This window comes from Berghia stephanieae, chromosome 1, assembly GCF_034508935.2.
Source record: "Berghia stephanieae isolate SIO BIC M18660-M18661 chromosome 1, UCSD_Bste_1.3, whole genome shotgun sequence".
NCBI lineage: Eukaryota > Metazoa > Mollusca > Gastropoda > Nudibranchia > Aeolidiidae > Berghia > Berghia stephanieae.
Genome location: NC_088360.1, coordinates 113,005,156 through 113,031,833, shown reverse-complemented (window position 1 = coordinate 113,031,833; position 26,678 = coordinate 113,005,156). Strand labels below are relative to the sequence as shown.

Below are 26,678 nucleotides of genomic sequence, written 5' to 3'. Positions count from 1 at the left end.
TTCCAGTATTGAATTAAATTTATTAATTTACTAATATTATATCAATTTAGTATTAGTTTGTGTTGTTTTAATATATTTGTTTATCCATTTAAATTATTTCTTTTTTTTCCCCTCGTTTTCTTTAGTGTTTCTCAAAACTCATTTATTTAAATTGTTTTCTTATTTGTTTGTTGTTGTTGTTGTTGTTGTTTTTTGTTGTTGTTTTTTGTTTTGTTTTTTAACAAATTAATTTGTTAATTCTTTTTTTTTTTATTATTCTTAAAGTAATTACCGCTGTATTTTTATTGCCAGACTAAATATTTTTGCAAAACAATGTAATTTTCTATTGTATTCCCTCTAATAAAACAAAACACTTTTATTCAAAAGTCACGACTAAATAAATATATAAAATACAACCACCATTTTGGTTTTCTCAACAATTGAATTAGTATACGAGAAATACTCTTCTGAGTAAGGAGATAGTTGAATTCTAAGTTATAGAGGAAATACGGAAGGGTGGGCAGATTCCGTACTTGCCCGTCCTGAAGCTAATACATACATAAGATGGTTCGCGATGAAGAGGCGGGAAGCAAGGGATTGGTTGGGTAAGGAGCAAAGATAACACGGTAATTATTGTGACGATAGTCAAACGAATACATGAGGAGAGATTGGTAACATTATTTTGTCTTAATTATATTGTATGAAGTATTGGCGAAAGCCTAATATTAAATAAACGTTGTTTTTGTTTGTCTTATTTTGACTATGGAACTGATACTGATACTTGTCATAGCAGACCTGCCTACTTTAGATAGGAAAATAAAAATCGTAGTTTTCAGGGCTAATAAAATCGTAGATATTTTAACTACCCTTTAAAAAAATCACCGGAATTTTCGTCTGTTTTGATAGATATCAAATTTTAAAAAACGAGAAAAAATAATTGGAAACGTAATAATGATGGTGATGGTGGTATAGTGGTAGCGGTGGTGGTAGTAGTAATGATGATGGTAATATTATTATTATTATTATTATTATTATTATTATTATTATTATTATTATTATTATTATTATTATTATTATTATTATTATTATTAATATTATTATTATTATTATTATTATTATTATTATTATTATTATTATTATTATTATTATTATTAATATTATTATTATTATTATTATTATTATTATTATTATTATTATTATTATTATTGTTATTATTATTATTATTATTATTATTATTATTATTATTATTATTATTATTATTATTATTATTATTATTATTATTATTATCATTGTTATTATTATTGTACGTATTGGTGGTATTACTATTGTTGTATTTTTTTTTGGTGGTTATTAATGGTATCAGTTTATTGTTTGGTCCCATTTGCCATTATTTTCCACTTTCATGTATGTGGTCATCAAATTGTATGATTAATTGGCGAAAGCCTAAGATTGAATAAATTTTGTAATATCGTATGGTAACCATCATTGTCGACGACATCGTCGTTGTCATCATAATCATCATCATCATCATCATCATCATCATCATCATCATCATCATCATCATCATCATCATCATCATTAACAACAACAACAACAATATTAACAACAAGTACAACAATAGAAATAAAAACAATATCAACATCACCATACAATTTCCGTCATCGTCTCCACAACTATCATTCTAACCAACAGCACCACCAAAACCACTACCATAATTACCCCTCACCGCCTCGTCTTCCTCCTCCTCCTCCACCACCACCACCACCGCTACCACTATTCCAACCACTACCACCACCGGCACAATCATTCTGACCACCAAGACAGCAGTAAAAATTATGCAATTTGAGCTCTGAATGAAACTCGAGTCATATCGCTGTTGTTGCTTCTCCATGAAAACTTTAAGGTTACTACGTACTACTGAAAACCAGAAATATGTAAAAGCAATATTAATATCGCCGTTGAGGGATTAAAGCATCTCTTTAATTTTTCGAGTGAAGGAAATGGACTTGTATTGTCAAGGTGTTGTCGCATTATGTCTCGTCGCTTTATTTTTTAGTTGTATTCTCTTTCGTGATTCATTTTTGATTACGTTTGGAAGAATTAAAATCTACTGGTATTGTCATTTCATTGTGAATGTGATTATTGGTGGTTGAAATATTTTTTGTTTAAAGGCGAAAAAAAAAATCAAAAAAAAATTTTATTTAAAAAAAAACAAAAAAATAAAAAATAAAAAATATATATCATATATATATATATATATATATATATATATATATATATATATATATATATATATATATATATATATATATATATATATATATATATATATATATATATGACCGAATCCTCTTTGCCCAACCACTGTAAATAGGCTAGAACCGCCACTGATTTTTATTTATTTTTATTAATTTTATTAGACATATAATAATGTTTATAGAATTTAAGTTTGTCACACTTTGGGTGTTTTTTTCTTTTCTTTTTAAAAAAAGCTGTTTTATAGTCTTTGATGTTTTTAGTTTATCTCTTACTTTTCCCATCATTCAGGTCGTAATGTGTACTTAAGAAGAGAGCTTGTAGCTTGGGGTGATAGTGTCAAGTTAAACTATGGGAAAAGTCCTGAGGATTGCCCATACTTATGGCAAAGAATGGAAGAATATACGAGACAATCCGCTCAAATATTCCAAGGGTTGAGATTGGATAATTGCCACAGCACACCCATTCATGTGGCAGAGGTAAACCATGCATTTCTCTCTTATTTTCTACTGAGGGAATCAGTGCCCTGCTGTGTTCGTTTAGTATCAGATGGAGTTGGGGTCAAGGCTGTCAATCAGTAATTTGTTCACTTGGATAATGGGTGTTTTATTTGTATTTGTTGAAGCAATTATATACAATACTGGATGTGGAAATCCCAAGATGAATTCACAATACCTTGCTTTATCAAAACAAGCAAAAAAAAAAAAAGAAACTCAACCACTCTAGATCACCTAGGAAAGAATATCACTTAGAAATAAATACAAGAAGATAATTTTGTTGTAGACATCTTACAAGTAATGTGGCAAGTTTAAAATGCGGTAAAAGGTAAGATTATTGTTATGCCTCTTGATGTGTCAAAAAGTTAACATCTGGTTGTGTTTAACTTATCAATTGATTGTCATGAAGATTTGCCCTTGCAGATTTTACAAATCATTGCATTGAGTCATTGATATGAATGTTTTTTTTTTTTGGTTTTTTTTTCACAGCATATGTTGGACATTGCTAGAGAAATCCGTCCAGACTTGTACGTGATTGCCGAGTTATTCACTGGCAGTGAATATTTGGATAATTTATTTATGAATCATCTCGGTGTCAATTCTCTTGTTAGAGGTAAGTTGTTCTTTATAGTTCTAAGGATAAGTTGGAAAGTAAATGACATATCTGGGTGGGGTTCCTGACCTCCCATAGTGGGCAAGGAGGTACATACTGTGTCTTCTATCCCCCTATATCTGTTTTCCAACATGTTTTATGTCTTTGTCTTGGAATGAGATTACTTGGTTTTGTCCTGGTCCTGGCCAGATGCCCTGGCTGAGAGGGAAACAGTCAAATGTTTCTAACTTCCGACCACATTTCTTGTTTCTTTAAGATTTTGCTGACTGCAGACTGAAAAATATTGAGAAGTAATGCAATCTTCCTTAGATTGAAAGTTGTGTAGGTGTTAAGACTAATGATTTGACTGCGTATTTCAATTGAAATCTTCAGATTGATTGCAATGATAATTACAAAATTAAAAAATGATAGACAATTTTATGTTTACAGAAAATGACAATGGAAGTGTAACCATCTGTGACCCATGATGATGTCATTAATAATGATCCAAAATTTTATTTGAGAATGCGGATAAAATTATGACATCATTAGAAAATCAAAATGAAAATGTCTTTGTGTTAATAATTTTGTTTCTTCCATCCCTAAAACTTGGTAGGAAACAAAACATATAATAATAATAATAATAATAATAATAATAATAATAATAATAATAATAATAAATAATAATAATAATAATAATAACAATAATAATAATAATAATAATAATAATAATAATAATAATAATAATAATAGATCTTTATTGTCCATAAATATGGCAATTTGTCATTTAGTTACACTTGCTATAACGTTGAACGATAACTGTAACATTGAACAGATATTTCACTCCTACTTATTTTCTCTCTCTCTCTCTCTCTCTCTCTCTCTCTCTCTCTCTCTCTCTCTCTCTCTCTCTCTCTCTCTCTCTCCTCTCTCTCTCTCTCTCTCTCTCTCTCTCTCTGTCTCTCTGTCTCTCTCTCTCTCTCTCTCTCTCTCTCTCTCTCTCTCTCTCTCTCTCTCTCTCTCACAGAGTTATGCAGTTATTCCATAAACTTGTAAATATTGGTATATTGTCATAAAGCGATTTACATGAAGTATTAAATCACAAACTGACATTCGTCACGATCTTTTTGTATGTGGTTATGTTGTTTCACATTTTATCACCACCCGTACATTGGTATAATTATATTGGATATATGAGGTGCTTCACAACTTCGTATTTTCAACAGCCACTTGTATAAGTTTTTCTCAAACCAGGTAGCATCATATAATTGAGAAGAAACACTCAAACATTTTTTTTCCAGTATTAAAAGTTTGTTGGGTTTTTGTTTTGTTTTTTTAGGGGTGGGGGGGGGGGGGGGGGGGGGGGGTTGTTTGGTTTGTTTGTTTTTTTTGTTGGGTTCTTTTGGGGTTTTTTTTTCTTTTTTTTCAAATCTATTTACATCTGGATTAGTTTTTAACAATGACTTGTGTTAAAATACCATTCTTGGTGGGCGCTTCTGACTTCCCATGGTGGACAGGAGGTCATTTGTTGTGTCTTCTATCCCCCTATATCAGATTTCCGAGTTGCTTTATATCTTTGTCTTGGAATTAAATTACTTGGTTTGTCCTGGCCCTGGTTGGAGTCTTTGGCTGAGAGAGAAACAATTGAATGTATAGTATTAGTTTTGGGAGATATTTTGTCCTTATAAATCATCTCTCTGTTATGTGCTGTGATGATTTTTTTTTGGTAAGTCCTTGAGTGTCTGTCTTCCTCTTGGTGGGATCCTGTGCTTGTGTCTTGATGAGACATTTAGGTGATCTCAAACTAAGTACATTGGTGGTTTTCTTTTGAAACCTACCTCTGTTCCCTATTTGAACCATTCCCCTTTGCCATACTTATGCATGCTTTTAATAAATCTAGACTTTTTTTTTACCATCCCATTTTCTGTCTTTTCAGCGGTGTTAAATGACCTAAATGTGTCTCAAGCGCCATAAAACAGTTAAAAACAATTAAACAAAATGCCATTGTTGTTTTTGATGCAAAGTTTCAGGACATCATCAAATACAATTAAAAAGCTTGGTCTTTGGCATGACCAATTTAAAAAAGCAAATGGGAATGATATCATGATACCTTGTTCTTTATGTGAGAAATTTTTAACCCATGTTTTTACAGGAATGGACAATGTAGGGAATTAGAGAATATCTGCTGGAACAGAAATCAAAATGAACAACGAGTGTTTCAGGCTTTGATATTATTTTTAAATTGTTAAGCTATAAATTAATGAAAATAAAAAACGTGTAAATAATTATTGAGCACAGCATTTACTTACAATGAATAATTAAGAATCTTTTCCATGTTTTAAAAGAATGCAATATTTTGTTAAATCTCTATGGTTCTGGTCATAAATAAAAGCAGAGAAAAAAAATATATGCATGACTTCTGTTTATGGAATGTTTTCTAGTTTTTAAAGTGTATTGACATGCTTTTTAAATGAATAATTTTATTGCTATCTTCAAGAGTCTCTTACTGCTTGGAACTCACATGAACAAGGTCGACTGGTTCATCGGTTTGGGGGTCAGCCGGTGGGAGCCTTCATTCAGCCACGTGTCCAGCCAATGGTGCCCTGTATGGCCCATGCTTTGTTCTATGATCAGACCCATGACAATGAGTGTCCCATTGATAAACGATCTGCATACGACTCATGGCCAACAGCTGCAATGGTTTCAATCACCAACTGTGCAACTGGCAGTAATCGTGGTTTTGATCAAATGGTACCTCATCATGTAAGTAGCAGAAGATTAGACAAAGACATTGAAATGAATTATATCTTGTCTTATTGTTGATAACACTTTTGTTCAGATGAAAAAAGTAGGTGTTATGGTTCAAGACATATTTACTCTAATGTAGATTATATATAATCATTCCATTCTAAAGCCAAAATTAAATGGGCAGCATACTCACTGACAATTTCTGTTGTCACTCCAAACATTAACTAAAAACAAATTATGCCAACCTCTAATTATAAAATTTAGACTAAGTAGGTTCCATTAGCTTTATATCAATGTGAATGGATAAAGTATGTCAACGAAGCTGGGAGGAAAATGTCTTTGATAACATTTTCTCAGATTAGTCAAATGAGTCAATAAAGATAAAATTTATTTGAGAATGTGAATTGTAAATTCAAACCAAAAAAAAAAACCCATTGTCTTTTTAAACAATGGTATAACTCTAGGAAATTATCTCAACGACTGGAAACACACAAACAACAATATCTATGGGAGACATTATGAATACTGAATCACAAACTAAATGATATATACACCATTTTAATATTGGGCATCCATATACTTTCAATGGGAGATTAGTGCATATAATACAAATGGTTAGTTAGACCTTTCAACAAGTAACTAAGTCTCAATTTGTGCTCTGTACAAATGCAACATCTGTATCAATTTTAATTGATTTTTTTTTATATTCCAGATTAATGTGGTAACAGAAAAGAGACTTTATCCTTCTTGGCTTGACTCACACAATCCAGACAGACAGTTTATCAATAGCAGATTTGGTATCACTGCTGGCAAACGAGCCTTGAATATGTTGCACACCATGCTGGCAGGGCAAGGCTTCTCACAGGTAAATATCATATTTCGCTCTTCTCACTTTTTAATTGTAATGTTTAATATGTAAATGGAATGGGCCTTTTTTAAGTTTATGATGATCATTATTTTGTGAGATTAACAAAATTCCTTATATTTTGAAAATGTAATTATTTCTTGATCACAAATAATATGTATTTAATAATAATAATAATAATAATAATAATATAATAATAAAATAATAATAATAATAACAATAATAATAATAATAATAGTAGATCTTTATTGTCCATAAATATGGCAATTTGTCATTTAGTTACACTTGTTGTAACGTTATATGATAACTATAACATTGAACAGATATTTCACTCCTACTTTCTCTCTCTCTCTCTCTCTCTCTCTCTCTCTCTCTCTCTCTCTCTCTCTCTCTCTCTCTCTCTCTCTCTCTTTTTCTCTTTCTCTTTCTCTTTCTCTTTATCTTTCTTTCTTTCTTTCGCGCGTGCGATATACACAACATAAACATATTCATTTAGTTTTCAATTTGTTAAATTGTGATAATTCGACACCAAATATTATCATCATTATCAATTGGTCAATTAATCTAACATTAATTAATTTAATCAGTCAACATATCTGTCCTTGGTTTTGCTGTACCATATGAAATATTCAACATTTTTATTGCTGATGGAACGAACGTTGATTTATACTTGTTAGTTCTACATTTAATCTGACAAAACCTTCTCCCAGATGGTAAAAGATTGAATTCATGCTGGGTGGGGTTCCTGACCTCCCATAGTGGGCAGGGAGGCGCTTACTGTGTCTTCTATCCCCTTATATATGGCTGGCTAAAAACAAAGAGCTGAGTGACGTCAATTTCATTCCTTCTATAGATGCTGTGCGCGTGGCTAAGAAACTCATAACATTGTGTAACTTGAACATTTATAGTCTGGTTAACACAGTTTAGTGAAAATTACACCAAAAATGGAAGACAAAAAACAATAAAAAAGACCAGAGTGTCATCAACTTCGTTCACTCTGTATGATCTCAATGTTTGCCCATCCTCTTAGATCCATACCTTTTTGTTGGTAAAATAATGAATATCATTCATACTTTAAAGAAAAAACACCACCACCCGGGACAACATGGATGTGGGGGGAAGCATAGGGGGAGGGGGGGGGGCACTCTTAAAACTATAGCCTGACCTGAGTCTATGGCTATCTTTCATTAGTGTGTCAACATACAGTATTGTGATAAATACTCACATATTGTGGGTCTGATTAATTTGGGTCAGGCAAGCACTTAACCCTCACGATACTTGAATACAATAACTTTCATTCACAACAATTTCATTACCTGACGTGAGGCAAGCTTTTGAATTGCATTTGATTCCTTTGAAGTTGTCACATTGTAGATCAGGCTAACGTATGGAGATGACGACAGAATCTCTTCCTTATTGCGATTGTATAACAGCACCATTGGTTTATATCGGCATACATAGGGAGGGCCCGTTCTCTGAAAATTGTAGAAATTGATAATTTAATTGACTAAAACATGCACCGTAGTCGGTAAGGGGGGGGGGGGGGGGGTTCTTGTGTAGAGAATTAACTTTCCAGGAATTAACATTATATTTAATGGCGGTTAAGACAGCTACCACAAAGCATTGAATTATGTAGCCTACTATAAACAAAGTTCACAATCGTTTAATGCTATGGTTTATTTTTGTCATCTCTTCCTATTAGGTAGGGTTCCTGATTTCCCATAGTGGGCAGGAGGGCACTTACTGTGTCTTCTATCCCTCTATAGCAGTTTTTCAATTGGCCTTCTGTCTTTGTATTGGAATGATCTCAAACTAAGTACTTTGATGGTGTGCGCTTGGAATCTACACCTATTTCTTATTTGAACCAATTCCCCTTTGTCTTTCCTTTTCTTGGGTGCTTTAATTGTAATTCTAGAACTTTTTACTATCCCATTTTCTTCCTTTTTACTGGTGCTGATATGACCTTAATGTGTTGCAAGTGCCGTAAAACCCTTAAAAACAAAAACATAAAACATTGGATTCATGGTATAAAATATGTTTTTTATTGTTCGTAATTGAGAATACTTTCCTTTCTATTGCTTTTCCATGAATTCTTTCTACTCCATCAAGAGAATGGTTTATTATTTTTGATGCCTCTTTGATAAATTTTGAAATTTTTTATTTATCTTTAAGTCTGCATCCGCCAAACCATAAGGTGCAGCCAAATGCAATTACACTTTTAATCAAAATTTATAACTCATATCCATGCAAATTTAATACTTGGTGAAAATTTCAAACTTTTACACACAATGGTTCAATAGGTGATAGCAATATACATTAGCATATTGAAATCTGTCATTCTGTCAAGTACTTAATTCAGATAAGATCCGAATCACAACTATGTCAAATAACCCTGGAAGTTCTATTTGAATTGATTTTGTTCTTATCTACTGCAATAACCATTGGTGTATTTCCACTTTTACAGCTTTAAATCGATCTATTTAGATCCCAGCTACCATTGGTCCATAATTCTTAATGTTAACAATCTGGTTTTATAGATTATTTAATTCCTATTAGGCAGTCATTCTATTATTTAGACACAGATTCGAGTGACACTTTGATTAAATTACATTTAGTCTTTTCAATTTATGAAAGTTCGAAATATCATTTGGTTACAATGTTTTCAATTACAATTACATTGTAAATGTTAAGTCATTGTCCCATTGCTTGATTTTAGAATTACTGTCATTTATGTATAAATTCAAATCCTCCAGGTATATGTAGATCAGATAGACCCCGACACTGTGTCAGTGACAAGGCACAATCCACAGACACATGACTCTGTTGTATTGATAGCACGCACAGCGTTCTCTCGTCCTGCCAACCCCAATGACACTGGTGGGCACATCAAACCTATTCATGTTCAAGGTAATACGTTTTTTGACAATGACTCGTTGCATATTTACTTTATTTTTGGAAAGTATTTTAAGATGACATTATTTAATAAAGTGCTTACAAGCTTTTCTTGTCGCTTCTCGTAATTTACCAAACCTAAAAATGTTTATGTAGTTTATTTTGAAAATTTGAATTTAACTAAATTGAAAACAAATTCATCTCTTGTGAGCAACACATATTAGAGTGAAATAAGATTTTTTACTGTTGTTTCAGAAAGAAGAAAAACAAACAGTAGAAGAATATTAATATTTGCCATGACAAACCTGAACAGCATAATAAGCTGAAATGCCTGTGTGTATTTTTCTCCTTTCATGAAATACAGTGAAAGATTTATTAAATTGTTGTCGTACATTGAAATCACATTTTTCAGTTTATAGAATAACTAAATTTAGGAGAATATAAAATCTAATCAATCTTTTAAAAAAATATTTCATAAGGCAAAGTCAGTCTTATGTTTTATGGACCAGAAAAAAATCAACCAAGCATATAAATGTTTATTTTGATTGTGTCAACAACAAAAACTCCTCTCAGGTAAAATAACACAAGTCATTTTGGAGGGCAGGATGAGGCCCAGTGAGATGTTCTGTTACAAAAAGGACCCAGATTTTATCAATGGTCTTCCTAACTACTACCTCGAGCTTCGGGAGAAGTTCCCAGTGAATGAGAGCCAAGTGATTAATGTCAGGATGCTGGATGGTGAAGAGACGAGTGAGATATCCTACAAGAATCTTACACCTGGCTCTGTGGTGGCATTTAGGTATTTACTTACATACCTCTCTATCAATCAACGTATTCATCTATCCATTCATCCATCTTTTCATTCATCCATCTGTTTATCTGTCCATCTATCAACTCACTCATCTATTCATCCAACTACCTAACAGCGAATTGACTTTTGCCAGCCGCTTTATCCATTTATCTGCCACTTTTTTCTTTCTCTTTACTTCTTGTTTATCAATCACCTATCATTATTGATCAACTCAACCCAACTTTTTACTTAGTTTCCCACTTTCCTTTCCCGTCACTATCTTGTTCACAATTTTCTTAATCACAAGAAAATTGACTGTCAAACAAAGCATCTCCATCCCTGCTTATCCTGAACAATTTGCTCTTTTATAAGAATGTTCTGATTGAGATGTAAAATATTCTGCATGAATAAGTTGATTAAGCTTGTAATTAGGATGAGATTTTTATTTGCAACAAACCCAAAATTATTTACTTTTCTAATTATTATTCAAATGAAAAAAAAAATGTGTTCTATATTTCCAGGTGTTCATTAGTTGATCAAGCCAAACATGCCATTTTGGATATTCGACGTGGTCTGGGCCAGTTTGGTTATCTGATGAGATCATACAGTGGCCAGGCAATGATCACTGATGAGGCAGAGCATGAGTCAACTTTCCGTGTAATTGTATCGAAGTTGACTCTTGCTGACTTGAATAGAGTTTTGTATAGAGTGGACAAGGAAGAACGAGATGATGAATACGGATTTGGGGCTTACAATATTCCTAACAGTGGTGATATGCCTTACTGTGGGCTAAGAGGTAAATTTTTATTTAACATTCACAATCAAGTAGAGTATATAGCCAGGAAAAAAAAGTCAGCAATAGTCTTAAGAAAAAAAATATTATTGTAAGAAGGATGTTGCTATTGAAAAGATTATATAGCCCTGAGAGATCCTTGTCATAGTCATTAGGCTTTCTAAAACATAATATTTCTTGTCCTTTTCGATTTTAATTGTTTAACACAGTGCAAGTCACTTTGTTAATTTGGATGATTCCATTTTGTAAAAAGCATCCCAATGAATAAACCAGCTGGTTCCCTGAGCTCATTATCTATATAAAAATATTTTATGGGTAAACAGAGCATCAAAAATCCCACTCAGTATTTCCAAAGCTTTCTGAATAGTCGTGCAGCGAATGAAAATGTAAAACGTGCATTTTTCCCTTTGTCACCAGTGTACATGAAGAATATAAATAAATCAACTTAATGGATGTGAAATGAAAGTAATGATTGTTAAAACATATTAATAAAGCACCGGCGAAACAGCAAATAAAATGCCCTGCTGTAAGGAAGCATAAAATTGAACTGAAAAGATGTGCAATGAAAAAAGACATGTGTATAATTAATTACCATAAGTTGTTTTTTTTTAAAGACAGGAAAAAAGTAGATTAAAAAGAAATTATTTATTTTTTAATCATATTTTGTAGGGGTGATGCAAATATTAAAAAACGGATTTGGAAGAAGTTGAATTGATCAAGGAATTAGATTGAAATTTTAGTTTTTTACTCTTTAAGATAGTATATACGTTCTCCCAATAAAGCATAAATCCTTAACCCACATCTCATGTTTTTTATAGAATAAATTTTCTGTTTTGTGCGACTATATGGTCTTGTAGTATGACACTTGCTTTTGGATCGAAAGGTTCTGGGTTCGAGCCTCGCTCTGCACATAGTTGAGTACTTGGAAAATGCTCTTTACTCACATTCTCTCACCTTACTCAGGTGTAAAATGAGTACCTGGCCGTTTACAGCGTTACATACGTTCTCCCAATAAAGCATAAATCCTTAACCCACATCTCATGTTTTTTATAGAATAAATTTTCTGTTTTGTGCGACTATATGGTCTTGTAGTATGACACTTGCTTTTGGATCGAAAGGTTCTGGGTTTGAGCCTCGCTCTGCACATAGTTGAATACTTGGAAAATGCTCTTTACTCACATTCTCTCACCGTACTCAGGTGTAAAATGAGTACCTTGCCGTTTACAGCGTTGTCTCTATTGGAAAAAATTGTAATATCGCCTAAAAGGCATCATGTCTCGTTCTACATGTTGCTGTTGGTTAGGGACCCTTTGTTTAATGCTTTGAGCACGTTTAGTGGATATTGCGCTATATAAAATCTCACTTTTAAAAAAATTATTGTTTAATTTGTTACCACACAGGTGTACTTTCCCTCATGTCTCACATACGACCCAACAACGACCTTGGTCATCCTCTGTGCACTAACTTGAGGGAAGGGGATTGGTTGGTGGACTATATTGCCAATCGTTTGCTGCCTCATGAAGGGACAAATCATGTAGGTCATTAACTTTATCATTCTCACATTATTTATTAATATCATCACCATCATTGTAATAATACATTCATCATAACCACCATGACCATCATCCTCATGGTCACCATAGCAAAATTTATGTCTTGATTTTTTGTATTTAATTCAGAAGGGTTTTTTTCTTCTTTTTATTGCAATATGCATATTGAGTTATGATTGTTTTCCACAGCTTGGAAAATGGTTTTCCAATATATTTTCCCACTTGAAGTTGATACCCCGGTTCTTGATTCCGTGTTATTTTGATGCCATTGTGACTGGTGCATACATGGTGCTAATGGAGACTGCCACAGGCCTTATGTCAGAGTAAGTACTTGCTGATGGGTTTTATAATGTACAAAATATCAGTAAGGTATTTAAATGGGAAATGATAATTTATATATTGTTGAAAAGTTTGTAAATATCACATAAGTGCTTTGAGGTTTTGACGATAGGCGCAATGTAAATTTACATATTATTATTATTATTATGAAAGATTTTATGGACTTGAGTTTAACCAAGAATTTGTGTGCATTTCATTTAATTAATGAACAATCAAAATTGGTTTTAGTGAAGTAACGATATTTTACTGTAAAGCATGATCTAAAATTAATGTTAAATACCTTACTCATCAATCAAATAATTTATTTTGTACAATAAATTTTTTTTAATGAAATGAATTTATGAACAGATCATAAGTAAACATAAATTGATGTAACGATAATGATGAGTTATTGAGGGAAATTATGACACTTTAATGTGGACATTGCATTTCGCTGATCTATTTTTCTCTTTATTCATTTTGCTAATTTGTCTTTCTTTTGTTTTTTTTTTTTGTTTTTTGTCACACCTCATTTATATAAGTTTCATAAAAGATGGATCCCAGTTCGTGAAAGCTTTGAGCATGACCTCGCTTCAAGTTGTAGGTTACAGCTGTCATGCCAGGCTTCCATTTTTGTCACCCAAATTGAATCCTCCATCTAGACAAGAGTTCAACAATCATACCAAAAAGTTAGAACAAGCCCCGCTGTCAATGGCTGCAGGTACAGTATGTTAGTTGTCCACTCTGCTGTTCAATAAATAATCATACAAAAATTTATATCATGTTCTTTCATCCCATACACACACACACACAAACACACACACACACACACACACACACACACACACACACACACACACACACAACAATTAGATATATAATAGTGAAAAAAAATTGGGAGAGGCATAGTTAAGGAAAGCTTATTTGTTTTATTTTTTTTTTGAATGGTGATAAAACTTGTATTTTTAAATTTGCATTTTAAAGATTGAACTTCTGTGATAAAAGGACTTTTATATGGAATCATCCATTTACCTCAAAATTACAAATCAGAATTTGCTCTAATTTTTTAAAATGGAGAGCAAGTCTAATATAGCAGGCTACTGTTCAGCAAGCACTGTGTCAGTGAATTATGCGAGTCAAGATTGAGGAATTCTTTATTTTTTCTTGATTTTTATTTCAAAGATTGCAATGTGGTTGTTATGTTGAATTTGTTTTCGTTATTGATATAACAATATTTGAGATGATACCACCGTATTGAACATTATAACAAATATATTTTCTATTCTGTTTTTAAGGTTTCCCACACTTTGCTGGTGGTTACATGAGGAATTGGGGAAGGGATACTTTCATTTCAGTGAGAGGTTTGCTCATTATCACTGGAAGACACAAAGATGCGAGGTGAATGTTTGCTTTTATTTGTCTGGCATTTAAAAATTCTTTAAAATTTATAACTTTTAGTCTGGATTTGAATATATATTGGTGGCCAGATCAGAGGTACGATGCCATGTGTAATCACAATTTGAAAACAATAGTGAATATCATCGCCATGTTACACATGTCTAGAGGTCATAATCATTTGATGATGATAATAAAAAGGAAAAGAAATGAGATCATTTGGGACAAAATGAAGCTTTGTCAATGCAGTTTGCCAACTAACTCTCTTCAGAATCAAAGATATTTTTTATATGAATCTATAATACCTACTGTTAAAGTTTAACTTTTAACTTTGAGTCTGCAATATTGGCTGCATTTTCGAATCCTCAGTAAAAGATTCTGCATTCTCCATTTATCTTTAAGTCATAATGTTTTGTTTTCTCAGAAGTTTAGATAATGCACTGCCCCTGTTTAGCACATGATCCCTTATTTGTGCACCCTTGACTTTTCTATGGATGGAATGAGAATGAGAATTTAACTTACATTATGTAAATTGCTTCATTAAATGGAGGGAAAAAAATAAAGAGGCAAATGAATTGAATTCACACCCATTACCATCTCATGTTAGTTGTTCCTATTGTTTGTGTTTTTTGCAAATGTTTCAATTTATTACAAACTGATTAAATCAAAAATTGTTCTTTAAAATTAAAGCTTGAAAACATCCATTTAAATTCCTGAAAAGCCCACTGGTTAATTAATACTGTTATCAAAAACAGCTCAATGTGTATGATGTGGTACATTTGTTATATTAATTTATAAAATCAGAGTAGGAACTGTAAGCATAATTCTTATCTGTTAAGACAATCTCTTGCAACAGGGACATCATTCTGGCCTATGCAGGGACTTTGCGTCATGGACTAATCCCAAATCTATTGAATCAGGGCACACTGGCACGCTACAACTGTCGAGATTCTGTGTGGTATTGGCTGCAGGCTATACAAGATTATTGTACCAGTGTGCCAGATGGCTATAACATCCTCAATTTGCCAGTGTCCCGTCTCTATCCTCAAGACGAATCAGCACCTCAGGAACCAGGTGTAATGGTAAGTGAATTCTTTTTTTAAAAATAATAAATGTTCTGGTTGGAGTTAGCTTCATAATACGGTTGCTGGAATTAGAACAATTTTTATGAAATGGGTTTGGACAGATTTATGTAGTAATAAAAACACATTTTTATTGTGAAGACTGGGATTAATAATGGCTCTCTCTATCACTTGTTGCCGTATATGTTTCTAATCAAGCTCAAACATTTTCAACAGTTGTTTTCTAAGGATTAAGAATAAGAATCATTTGTGTTTGATAAATTTAAGCTGTGGTAGCTCCAAAACCAACAACCAAACATGATTATTTATGAATTTCTAGCAGCAACAATGATTGCATGATCAGGCTATCGACATACTTTCTTTCAAATCAAACACAGGATCAACCTTTACATGAAGTAATGCAGGAAGCTCTCAGAAGACATGCAACTGGAGTCAAGTTTAAAGAGAGGAATGCTGGGGTTCAAATAGACGAACACATGACAAACAACGGTAAGCAATTAGTCATGTGACGATCAATCACCAAATCACTGTATAAGACTGTTAAATTGTAATAATGAAATATTTTTCTTATCCTTCGGTAAAATGTAACATTTTGATTATTCTCTACTTTGAGAATCGAAGTGAGTTATTTGAACTCCCATGGTGGACAGAGAGGATACTCTTGCAGTATCTTTTATGTCCCTGTCTCTGTTCTCCTTCTACATGTTGCTTTCTGTCTTTGTCTTGGAATGAGATTACTAGGTTCTAACCTGGCCCTGGTTTGAATCTTAAGCTAGGAGGGAAACAGTTGAATATGTGGTATTAGTTTTGGGAAATGTTTTTTTTTTTTTTGTAAATCATCGGTTATTTCCTGCTATCGTTTTTTTGTTTGTTTTTTAAAATTTAATACTTTGTAAGTATTTGAGTGTATTTCTTTTATTAGGATCCTGTGGTGGTATCCCGTGCTTGTGTCTGATGGAACTTGAAGTGATCTTAAACTAAATACATTGATAGTTTGTTCTTCGAATCCCCTTTGTCTGTTTCTCCTATTCCCATCTTCTTACTTTTTTACTGGTGCCGAAATGACCTAAAAGTGACACAAGTGCTGTAAAACCCCTTAAAACAAACAACAAATATAATTTAGGAATAAAAGGTTAGGATACAAATTGTGATATAAATTTTGACATTTTCTTTTTAAGATTTAAATTCTATATAGTTCTAATGAAATGTTCTTATAAATTACTAAAAGAAGCAAACAAATGTTCTAAAAACAAAACCCCATCTTGCAGATTGTAACCAGGTAGATCATAAATCCTACTGAAAGGATAATTCTTATGCCATATCGATAAATTCATCCAATGAAATGTTCTTATTAATGGAAGTGGTGCTTTTAAACAATCAATTTATTTTATTTCCGCCTTCCCGCTTTTATTGGGGTTAATTGACAAACAAAAAAGAGCAAATAAAGACCTTAGTTTAGCAATTGTGTCATATTGAATAATACATTTAGCGGTTTGGTGCAGTTGAAGCATTTTACACATGACAATAAAATATTTAATTTTCATTCCTCCAGGTTTCAACAATGAGGTAGGTGTGGATTGGTCCACAGGATTTGTATTTGGAGGAAACCAGTGGAATTGTGGGACTTGGATGGATAAGATGGGAAGCTCTATCAAGGCAGGGAACAAGGGGAAACCTGCCACTCCCAGGTTCTCATCTTCTAATATTGTTTTAGCCATGGCAAAGATTTAACAAGTTGCGATACATTGAAATATGCCTACTTCTGAAAAGTTTTTTTACTAGCTTTCTTCATGCTTCGTTACTTCATTTATACTTGTGCTCTCACTGAAATTAGATTTCACTCATATTCAACCACCTGATCTCATTGTTTGAATTTAAAAGAAAGAAGAAAAAAAAGAAATAGTCAGAATATCCCCTTATCTATCAAAAACAGAAATGAGTGTTTTATTATTTAAATGCTTGATCTCTTTGTGGAAAAGTTAATACAACATACATTATTTCAAATTTTAAACTTTTTAAAACTTTTAAGAATAATTTACACATTAAACATTTTTTTAGGTTTGGAAAGTTGTTATGAAATAAAAGCGAAGCCTTTTGTCATCACTTATTTTGATATTTTATCTTACATTCATCTAGAGACGGGTCAGCTGTTGAACTGGTTGGTTTGTGTGCCAGCACTGTCAAGTGGTTGTCGGAAGCAAGTGAGAAAAATCTCTACCCTCACAATGGGGTAGAGGCAGACATTGAAGGTAGTGTAAGATGATTTCATTGTATGTCATCTCTTTTGTTGAATTTGATGTGTAAATTGTTATTTTTATCAGTTTGAACAGGCATTTATATTCATGACAGGAATAATGTTTATTTTGGAATGCTTAAAAAAGAGAAAACTGGTCTATAATTTAATAGGATGTCTGGAAATGATTTGTTTTAATCAATCTATACATAATTTGATTAACTCTGATTTTGTGTGTGTGTCCAATTGTAGGGACAAGTTTGTAAGATCGTGAATTGGTAGTACAAGAAATGCATCAAGTAAAAATATTTGGTGACTCTTAACAATAACCTTTTTTTTAACTGCAGGAAAGAAGACCAAAATATCGTTTAAGAAATGGCACGACTTGATTGTTAACAATTTTGAGAAGATTTTCTTCATTCCTGTCACGGCTGACTTACCTACAGACAGCAATGTCGACCTCGCGAACCAAAGGGGAATTTACAAAGACTCTTACAAGGCCTCCCACACTTGGCCTGACTTCCAATTTAGATGTAATTTCCCTGTGGCCATGGTTGTGGTACGTAAATAATGTGTCTAGTTCATTAAACAGGTGTTTTTTTATAACTACCCGATAAAGAATTGAAATAGCTTAAAAACTAGAAATGATAGAAACATTAATTTTTTGCATAGTTTTTCATCACTATTCAAGTTTTTTGTGTGAAAATTTCAAGAAGATGCTTAAGACATTACAATACAGTCACGCTTTTTGTAAAAAGAGAAATTTGACTCAAGCGGTTTTTGACGCGCCTTTATTTTTCTTCCAATTTTTGCATAAAAATTCACTTGAGTCACTGGGTGGGGTTCCTGATCTCCCATAGTGGGCAGGGGGGTACATCCTGTGTCTTCTATCCCCTTATATCTGTTTTCCAACATGCTTTCTGTCTTTGTCTTGGAATGGGATTACTTGGTTTTGACCTGGTCCTGGCCAGATGCCCTGGCTGAGAGGGAAACAGTCGAATGTATAGTTAGTTTTGGGAGATGATATTATTTTCATTGTAAATCATCTCTCTGTTATGCACTGTATTATGCTTTCTTTATATTATATATGATTTGTAAAACATTTGAGTGTGTTCCTCTCAGCGGGGACCTGTGCTTGTGTCTGGATGAGACTTTTAGTGATCTCAAACTAAGTACTTTGATAGAGTGCTTTTGGAATCTACACCTGTCTCTTATTTGAACCAATTCCCCTTTGTCTTCCCTTTTCTTGGATGCTTTATTGTAATTCTAGAACTTTTACCTATCCCATTTTCTTCCTTTTTACTGGCGCTGATATGACCTTAATGTGTTGCAAGCGCCGTAAAACCCTTAAAAACAAAACAAAACAATCACTTGAGTCAAATTTCTCCCTTTTTACAAAAAGCGTGACTGTAATGTAACGGCTTATTTATCTTCTTAAAATTTTCACCACAAAAACATGAATAGTGATGCAAAACATTGCAATAAAACTAGATGTTTCTATCATTTCTTGTTTTAAAGCTATTTTAATTCTTTATTGGGTAGTAATAAAAAACACCCTGTATATGATTTTTTTTTCATCTCCCCTTCCCTATTTCTTTTTTTTTTTTTATTCTGTCTTGCATTTTTATAGCCTCTTTAATGTAATAATGCAAAGCTTTTTTCTATTCTCTGGACAAATCTTAGAGGCCAAATTGAATGATGCATTATTTGGTTTGTATGTTGTATTGCCATTTTATCAATGATTTTAGTTTTCTAAATGAATTCTGTAAAAACAAATAATTAATATCACTTCTTTTCATTCATCATGACTTCATTGATCTTTATGATCTTTTTTTCTACAAATACCAGGCCCCATCATTATTCACTCCTGAGAAAGCTTGGATCGCTCTAGAAACTACTGGAAACATTCTACTAGGGCCGCTAGGAATGAGAACACTAACTCCTAAGTAAGTTCATTTAAAAAGTGCTAGTTGCAATATTTTACTACAGAAAGAAAGGACGTGCTAAATTTTTCTCTGCCATCTAACTGGTTTTTAAATAATGTATTGATGTTTTTATTGCTTCTTGTTGTTGACTGACGACGATTTTTGAGCGTGAAACCTTCAGTATTTGTTATTTTGTTCTTTTTTTTCAAGCTGTTACATTCATTTTTGTTTATTACTTTTTACAGTCCACAGCTTCTAGCAGCTTTGTATCAATAAGTTCGTTTAATAGAATTTCTTCCAAAAAAAAATGTCTTAATTTTTCTTCCATTTCTTTCGTATAACAGATGGGGGAGTGTGATCCAAATTGATCACTTTTAATTTGCATTGAATCACCCTATCTAGTTTATACCTAAAAGAAGCAAATAAATGTTCTAAAAGTAAAACCCCATCTTGCAGATTGTAACCAGGTAGATCATAAATCCTACTGAAAGGATAATTCTTATGCCATATTGATAAATTCATCCACTCTTTCATTGATATATGAAATTCTAGATGATCACCGTTGAGCTTTTATATATCACAATATCCACTAAACTTGCTCAAAGTGATTTACAAGGGGTGTCTAACCAACAGCAACACTTAACATGTAGGACGAGACATGACACCTGTTAGACGATATTATAATTTTTTTCTCACAGAGACAACTCTGTTAACAGCCAGGCACTCACTATGCGCTGCTCAGAGCAGGACTCGAACCCCTAACCTTCCAATCCGAGTGTCATACCACTAGACCACATAGTCGTATCATTGTTGCTGAAATAAGTGAGCATTTATATAGTGCAAAATTCACTATTAGTGCTCAAAGTGCTTTACAGAGTGTTCTTGACCAACAACAACACGTAACATGCAGGCCAGGTACTCATTTTACACCTGAGTACAGTGAGAGAATGTGAGTAACTATGAAAGACACTGTTTCATAAGTTTATACCACTGGACATCCATGCTACTTCATTTTGAAATGATTTATTTCAGAGATTGGAAATACAGGGGTGACTACCACAACGACAATGACTCAGATGACATTACTGTGGCAAATGGCTGGAATTACCACCAGGGACCGGTAAGATCAAACCTTTATTGTTTGGTTTTGTCAGTGAGCAAAAAAAAAAAGTAATCAACAATTGATCAAATAAATTAATTACTTAAAAATGCAAGTCTTGTCTTGGAACAATCTTGTAATTTTCCCTCCAAAATAAAAAAATAATGATAAATATTGAATTGTAAGCTTCAATTATTAGACAAAGAATGAAACACTACAGATAAATGAGGTAATGTGATTGTGGTAGTGGCGTTGTTAGGTGAATAAACAAAAATTGATGGGGCAGGAAATAGTATGCTCCTTTTGTAAGGAAGCACGAATTAAAATAGAACATTTGATATTTTATAAAAGGTGCACAATTAATTAAGTCAAAAAAGGGAGGTGGGGAGGAACTGTGTAGTGCTTTGTAGAAAGTGAAATAAAATACAATGTAGACTATTGTTAGAAATTAAATACAATGGAGTTGGAAATAAATACAAAATGTAAGGGATGTAGATATTAGTATAATCATAAGTGGCAGTAGAAGCAGCAGAAGCAACAGTAGTACTTTTAGTAGCCCTATTCCGAACGGCTGGGTGCAATGCACCTGGGGTGACCAAACAACTGTGGATATTTTAGCATACTATTAATTGCCCCATCAATGTTTTTGTTTATTCATCACAATCACAATCTACATTATCTCATTCGTCTGTAGTGTTTCATTCATCCTGTTTTGTTGATAAAGGGGAAACCCGAAATGTCCACAGTACCTGTCTTCGTCTAAGCTTACAATTCAATATTTATCGTTATTTTTTCTTTAGAGCTTCAAGCAGCAACATTTTCATTATTCCTCTATTGTAAAAGACAATAGCTACTGGTATTTTACTGTGATATTATTTGTTTGGATGTAATATGATAATTTGTTTATATCCTGAATCTAATTATAGAGTCTGAAACCATGCCACATATGTTTTGATCATGAACCCAATTGTGAAACAAAAATTACAATAATTATCTTTTGGGCAAAGTGAAACATAAGCCATCACTCATGTTATGTTTTTCTGGGGTTATTTTGAGGTTGTTTTTTTTTTTTTTGGTGTTTTTTTGTGGGGTTTTTTTTTTTGGGGGGGGGGGGGGGGTCGTTGTTTTCCTGACATTGTTACATATAGCACTCTTTACAAAATATTCTTAGTGCCTGGTCCTTAGGTTGTGTTTTTTTAATTTTGTGATATGGATAGATTAATACACATACATAACTACATATATCCACAGGAGTGGGTGTGGCCTGTTGGGTTCTTCCTGCGTGCAAAGCTCTACTTTGCCAAGAAACTGGAGGAGTCAAGACCAGGAATTTTAGAGAAAACAAAATTATATGCCAATTCAGTTCTTTCTAAACATTATGAGGAAATCCTCAACAGCCCATGGCAAGGTTTACCTGAGTTGACAAACTCCAATGGGAAAGTAAGTCTCTCTCTTTCCTTCTCTCTCTTTCCTTCTCTCTCTCTCTCTCTCTCTCTCTCTCTCTCTCTCTCTCTTTCTCTTTCTCTTTCTCTTCTCTCTCTCTCTCTCTCTCTCTCTCTCTCTCTCTCTCTCTCTCTCTCTCTCTTTCTCTTTTTAATGGGTAGGAGGTCACACAATGTCTTCTACCCCCTATATCTGTTTTCCGAGTTGTTTTTTGTCTGTCGTGGAATGGGATTACTTAGTTTTATCCTAGCCCTGGCTGGAGTCCTTGGCTGGAAGGGAAACATCACATGTATAGTTATAGTTTTGGGAGATAATTTTCCCCTTATAAATCGTCTCTCTGTTATTATTGTTACATTTTTCTCTGTAAATATATAATGGTTTGTAAACATTTGAGTGCATTCCTGAGTGGGGACCTGTGCTTTTATATGGATGAGACTTTTAGATGATCTCAAACTAAGTACACTGATAGTGTGCTCTTGGAATCTTACATCTGTTCCCAATTTGAACCATTCCCCTTTATCTTAAGTGCTTTCAATTGCAAATATATAACTTTTTTTACTATCCCATATGCTTCCTTTTCGCTGGCGTTGGAACGACCTTAATGTGTTGCAAGCACCGTAAAATCCTTAAAAACATTAATACATCTCTCTCTTTAAGTCTATGTATAAATCAATCTACTGTGGAATATTTCATATTGCAGAAATATTTTAAAAACATAATTTGACAAGTTATTTCTCTCTCACCAGTTCTGTCCAGGAAGCTGTAGGACTCAAGCGTGGAGTAACGCAACCATTCTGGAGGTTTTGTATGATTTGGCCAAATTGGAAGAATGAACCTATCACATTGCTTGTTGAGAGGAGAGAACTAATATAGAAGTTTGTCCTATAAGATAGTTATTTTAAAGTAAACGCTAGCTTCACCAATCATAATTCAGGTATAACAGGATTTTGACTCCAAAATCAAGTATTTTAATCAGAATGTTGAATAATAATCGCTAATGTAAACATTTTACGTTAACGAACCAATAGCTGTTTTGTTTGTTTTCTTGAGGGGCGAATGTTTTTTATTTTTGGTTCTCATTTAATTCGTTTTAGAATAAAGCACATTTTATTGTTTGTTATGGCATTTTTATTTAATGCTATCACTCACAGACATTGGGATCATGTTTTGTTTTTTTTTAATTTAAGGAGGAGGTGGAGGAGGAGGAAGAAGAGGAAGGGGAAGAAGAAGACATAACGTCTTGTGGAAGTCATACGTGGCATGCAATAGTTTATGGTACTTAAGAACGTTGGTAAATTTATTTCGTGTTGATTATGTACTCAAGGAAAGATACCTTTATTGTTATGTTTTAGTCACATAAGTTAAAGTTTTGATGATTTATAATTATGTTAATGTGTACAAGTTGTGCTGCATGGGAAATTGTTCTGACTACTTAGGCATGTGTGATTATAAGCTCTGATTTGATTCAGAAAAATTATTTGAAAAAAGAAATTAAGATACTCTAAAATATGTCAAGTTTATAATGTTGAAATTGTTCATGTATGGCTCAGTTTTGTAAACAAGTGATAGCCACTGACTACATGTAACTGTTGGCGTGATTTTGGAATTTATTGAAAGATTTCCAAATCTATTTGTACGTGGACATTCAAATAAATCACAGAAATGCACTATTTCTTATTTTTAATCGAGAATCAGAGGATCCATGAAATCTTCTTTTTAAAAGCTTTTGCTTTTTGAGTGTTAAAATGGTACAGTTCATAATTTAGATCCATCCGATTATGGTCCGCTTCAAATGCTACTTTTATGTACAACAGTGTAACTGATTTAATTTCTTTAGATTAAATTATATTTTTGATAGCACATACCACTAAGTTGTCAAACTGGTAAATATTGTAAATAATGTAAAAGGTCTTAGCATGGAGTCTGGATATGTTATTATTTTCTAACTTCATATGTATTGAAATGTGAAGCTACCTTTTCCTTGCCTGGTGGGCCATGAATTATTCGGCAACATTGGTTTTTATTAAATTACGTACCTTATTTGACTAAGGTTACATTGCAGGATAAAATCTCTCATTGTGATATAAACTTATCAATATTGAATGAATGTCTAACACTATCAATGCTGCATTGATATCTGATATAAAAACAAAATGATGGTCTCCTTTTAACAACCTGCCTCTTGGGTTACAATATTTCCTGCCCCTCACCTAGTAAATTACATTATCCTAGCCTAATCATTTGATAGACAGTCATATGCAATATTCTAATTATAAGATTTGATCTTGTGTTGTGCAACGGGAATTGTATCACTTAATGACAATTCATCTATCAGGTGCAAGCCACTCCATCCAGATTGAAAAGCCACTCCACCCAGATTGAAACAGTTTATTGTAAAGATATATAATGTTAATTTACTGCACTTTTTAAAAATTGTAAACACCAAGTCACGTTTAAGAACTGTTTTTGAATCAGAAGGCCTCCTTGCATGAGAAATTGAGTTAAATTGTTGCTTAATTACGAGGTAAATAAAAATTAATAAGTTATTAAAAACAAGTACAGTACTTAATAGATTCTAGCAGGTTCTCGGGAGAAGCCAAAAAGCATGCTAGAATCCGAGCGTGTCAATATCTGATGCTCATGGGCGGTAACCAATACATTAGGTCACCCAGTGTGTTGTATTACAAAGCTTGCTGGAATACAGCGTGCTGGAATACGGCGTGCTAGAATCCAGCGAGTACTGTGTAGTCTTGAGAGGTGGTATATTAGCTGGATGTTTTTATACATATAAAGTAAGATTAATAAGCATAATAGGGCATTAAAAGGCGGGTGACAATTATGATTAATGCTCACCTGTTTAAATAAAATACAATTTTTATGCTGGTCTAAATATGTTTGGTAACCTTTTTGAATTTAAGCTGTATTAAACTGACAGTACGTTTATATGACCTACCATGAACATTATCAATATTTTCAATTTTATTTGTATTATGTAAGTATTCTATTTTTCAAAGTCCCTTAGCGTGAAAGACTTGTTCCTTGTGCCATGACTTGTTTTGAATTGCAATAAAGCATTTTTTTTCAGATTGCGAAAAGGTTATTGCTTATTTATCCCTATTGTAAATAACTGTCTAACTGAAAAACCACCAGTCTTAAAGACTGTAATATATGACATAGATGATAGGTGCTAAAAGAACTTTGGTTTTCATTTGATATTGATAATATCTGCTGGTTTTTAGAAATCAATTGCTTGTTTTTCCCCCCTAGCATTTACTTATTGAATAAACATTATTACAAGGTCTGACTTCTTTTTGCATTATTTTCATGCTAATGTGAGAATGCAGCTGAATTTTTAAAATGTGATTTAAAATAGATTATTGTTTGTGGAGTAACACAACAAATTTAGGGGCTTTTGCGGTATACTTATAACACTATTTTCCTGAAAATGTTATCTGTGTCTTCTATTTTTCTACACCTTTAGTTCTGTTGACAAGGCTTTCCTCCTTGTCCTTATATTTGCAAAATGTTTTTTTCTTGCTGGGAGAGAGACAGCCAAATGCATCCCGTTAATGTTGTGGGTTTGTTTTTTTTTGTTGGAGATACATTTGTTTTCCTTGTAATTCAACTCTTTGTTATATTTAACATTATTTTATTGTTAGTAAATGATATATTGCAACAATTTGAATGTGTCCATCTCGACAGGGATCATGTGTCTCTGCCAGCCGGATAGGTCTTTGGATTGGTCTTGGCTAACTTATGGATATAATGCTTCTAGGATCTACTTATCTTATCTTTTTCTGGGACCAAAAACTATACTCTAGATCCATTCTCTTTTGACCACCAGATAAAGGGAACTCGTTCAGACACCGAACTGAGGTAAATCCTGAAATTTACTAGATTGATTCAAGAAGGAATATTCTCAAATAGCTGGGTAGGGTCTTTGACCTCCCATGTTGGGCAGGGGGTTGCGCTTTGTCTTCTATCCCCTATATATATAGATTTTTTTCCGAGTTGCTTTCTGCCTTTGACTTGGTATGGGATTACTTGGTTTTGTCCTAGCCCTGGCCAGAGTCCTTGACTGGGAGGGAAACAGTCAAAGGTATAGTTATCGTTTTGGGAAATGATATTTTTTTTCCTTGTAAATCAACTCTCTGTTATGTACTGTTATATTTTTTTGGGTTTTAAATATATAATGGTTTGAAAATATTTGAGTGTATTCCT

The 26,678-nt window shown here is 32.9% G+C and overlaps 1 protein-coding gene across 2 annotated transcripts in view; it reads left to right on the top strand.

Annotated features, from left to right (window-relative positions):
- LOC144962760 (glycogen debranching enzyme-like) overlaps window positions 1–25,758 on the top strand; it is a 53,105-nt gene extending 27,347 nt beyond the window's left edge. For both annotated transcript variants that reach the window (XM_078895995.1, XM_078895994.1), the window contains 20 exons: window positions 2,527–2,714; window positions 3,222–3,345; window positions 5,822–6,087; window positions 6,785–6,937; window positions 9,691–9,844; window positions 10,403–10,628; window positions 11,141–11,415; window positions 12,813–12,946; window positions 13,152–13,285; window positions 13,823–14,001; window positions 14,576–14,678; window positions 15,532–15,757; window positions 16,135–16,246; window positions 17,310–17,445; window positions 17,894–18,006; window positions 18,338–18,549; window positions 19,839–19,936; window positions 20,948–21,035; window positions 22,266–22,454; window positions 23,204–25,758. In XM_078895995.1, the coding sequence (XP_078752121.1) occupies window positions 2,527–2,714; window positions 3,222–3,345; window positions 5,822–6,087; window positions 6,785–6,937; window positions 9,691–9,844; window positions 10,403–10,628; window positions 11,141–11,415; window positions 12,813–12,946; window positions 13,152–13,285; window positions 13,823–14,001; window positions 14,576–14,678; window positions 15,532–15,757; window positions 16,135–16,246; window positions 17,310–17,445; window positions 17,894–18,006; window positions 18,338–18,549; window positions 19,839–19,936; window positions 20,948–21,035; window positions 22,266–22,454; window positions 23,204–23,290 (3,197 nt within the window). In that variant the 3' untranslated portion in view covers window positions 23,291–25,758. The remainder of the gene's footprint in view (window positions 1–2,526; window positions 2,715–3,221; window positions 3,346–5,821; window positions 6,088–6,784; window positions 6,938–9,690; window positions 9,845–10,402; window positions 10,629–11,140; window positions 11,416–12,812; window positions 12,947–13,151; window positions 13,286–13,822; window positions 14,002–14,575; window positions 14,679–15,531; window positions 15,758–16,134; window positions 16,247–17,309; window positions 17,446–17,893; window positions 18,007–18,337; window positions 18,550–19,838; window positions 19,937–20,947; window positions 21,036–22,265; window positions 22,455–23,203) is intronic.
- The last annotated feature ends 920 nt before the right edge of the window (window positions 25,759–26,678 follow it).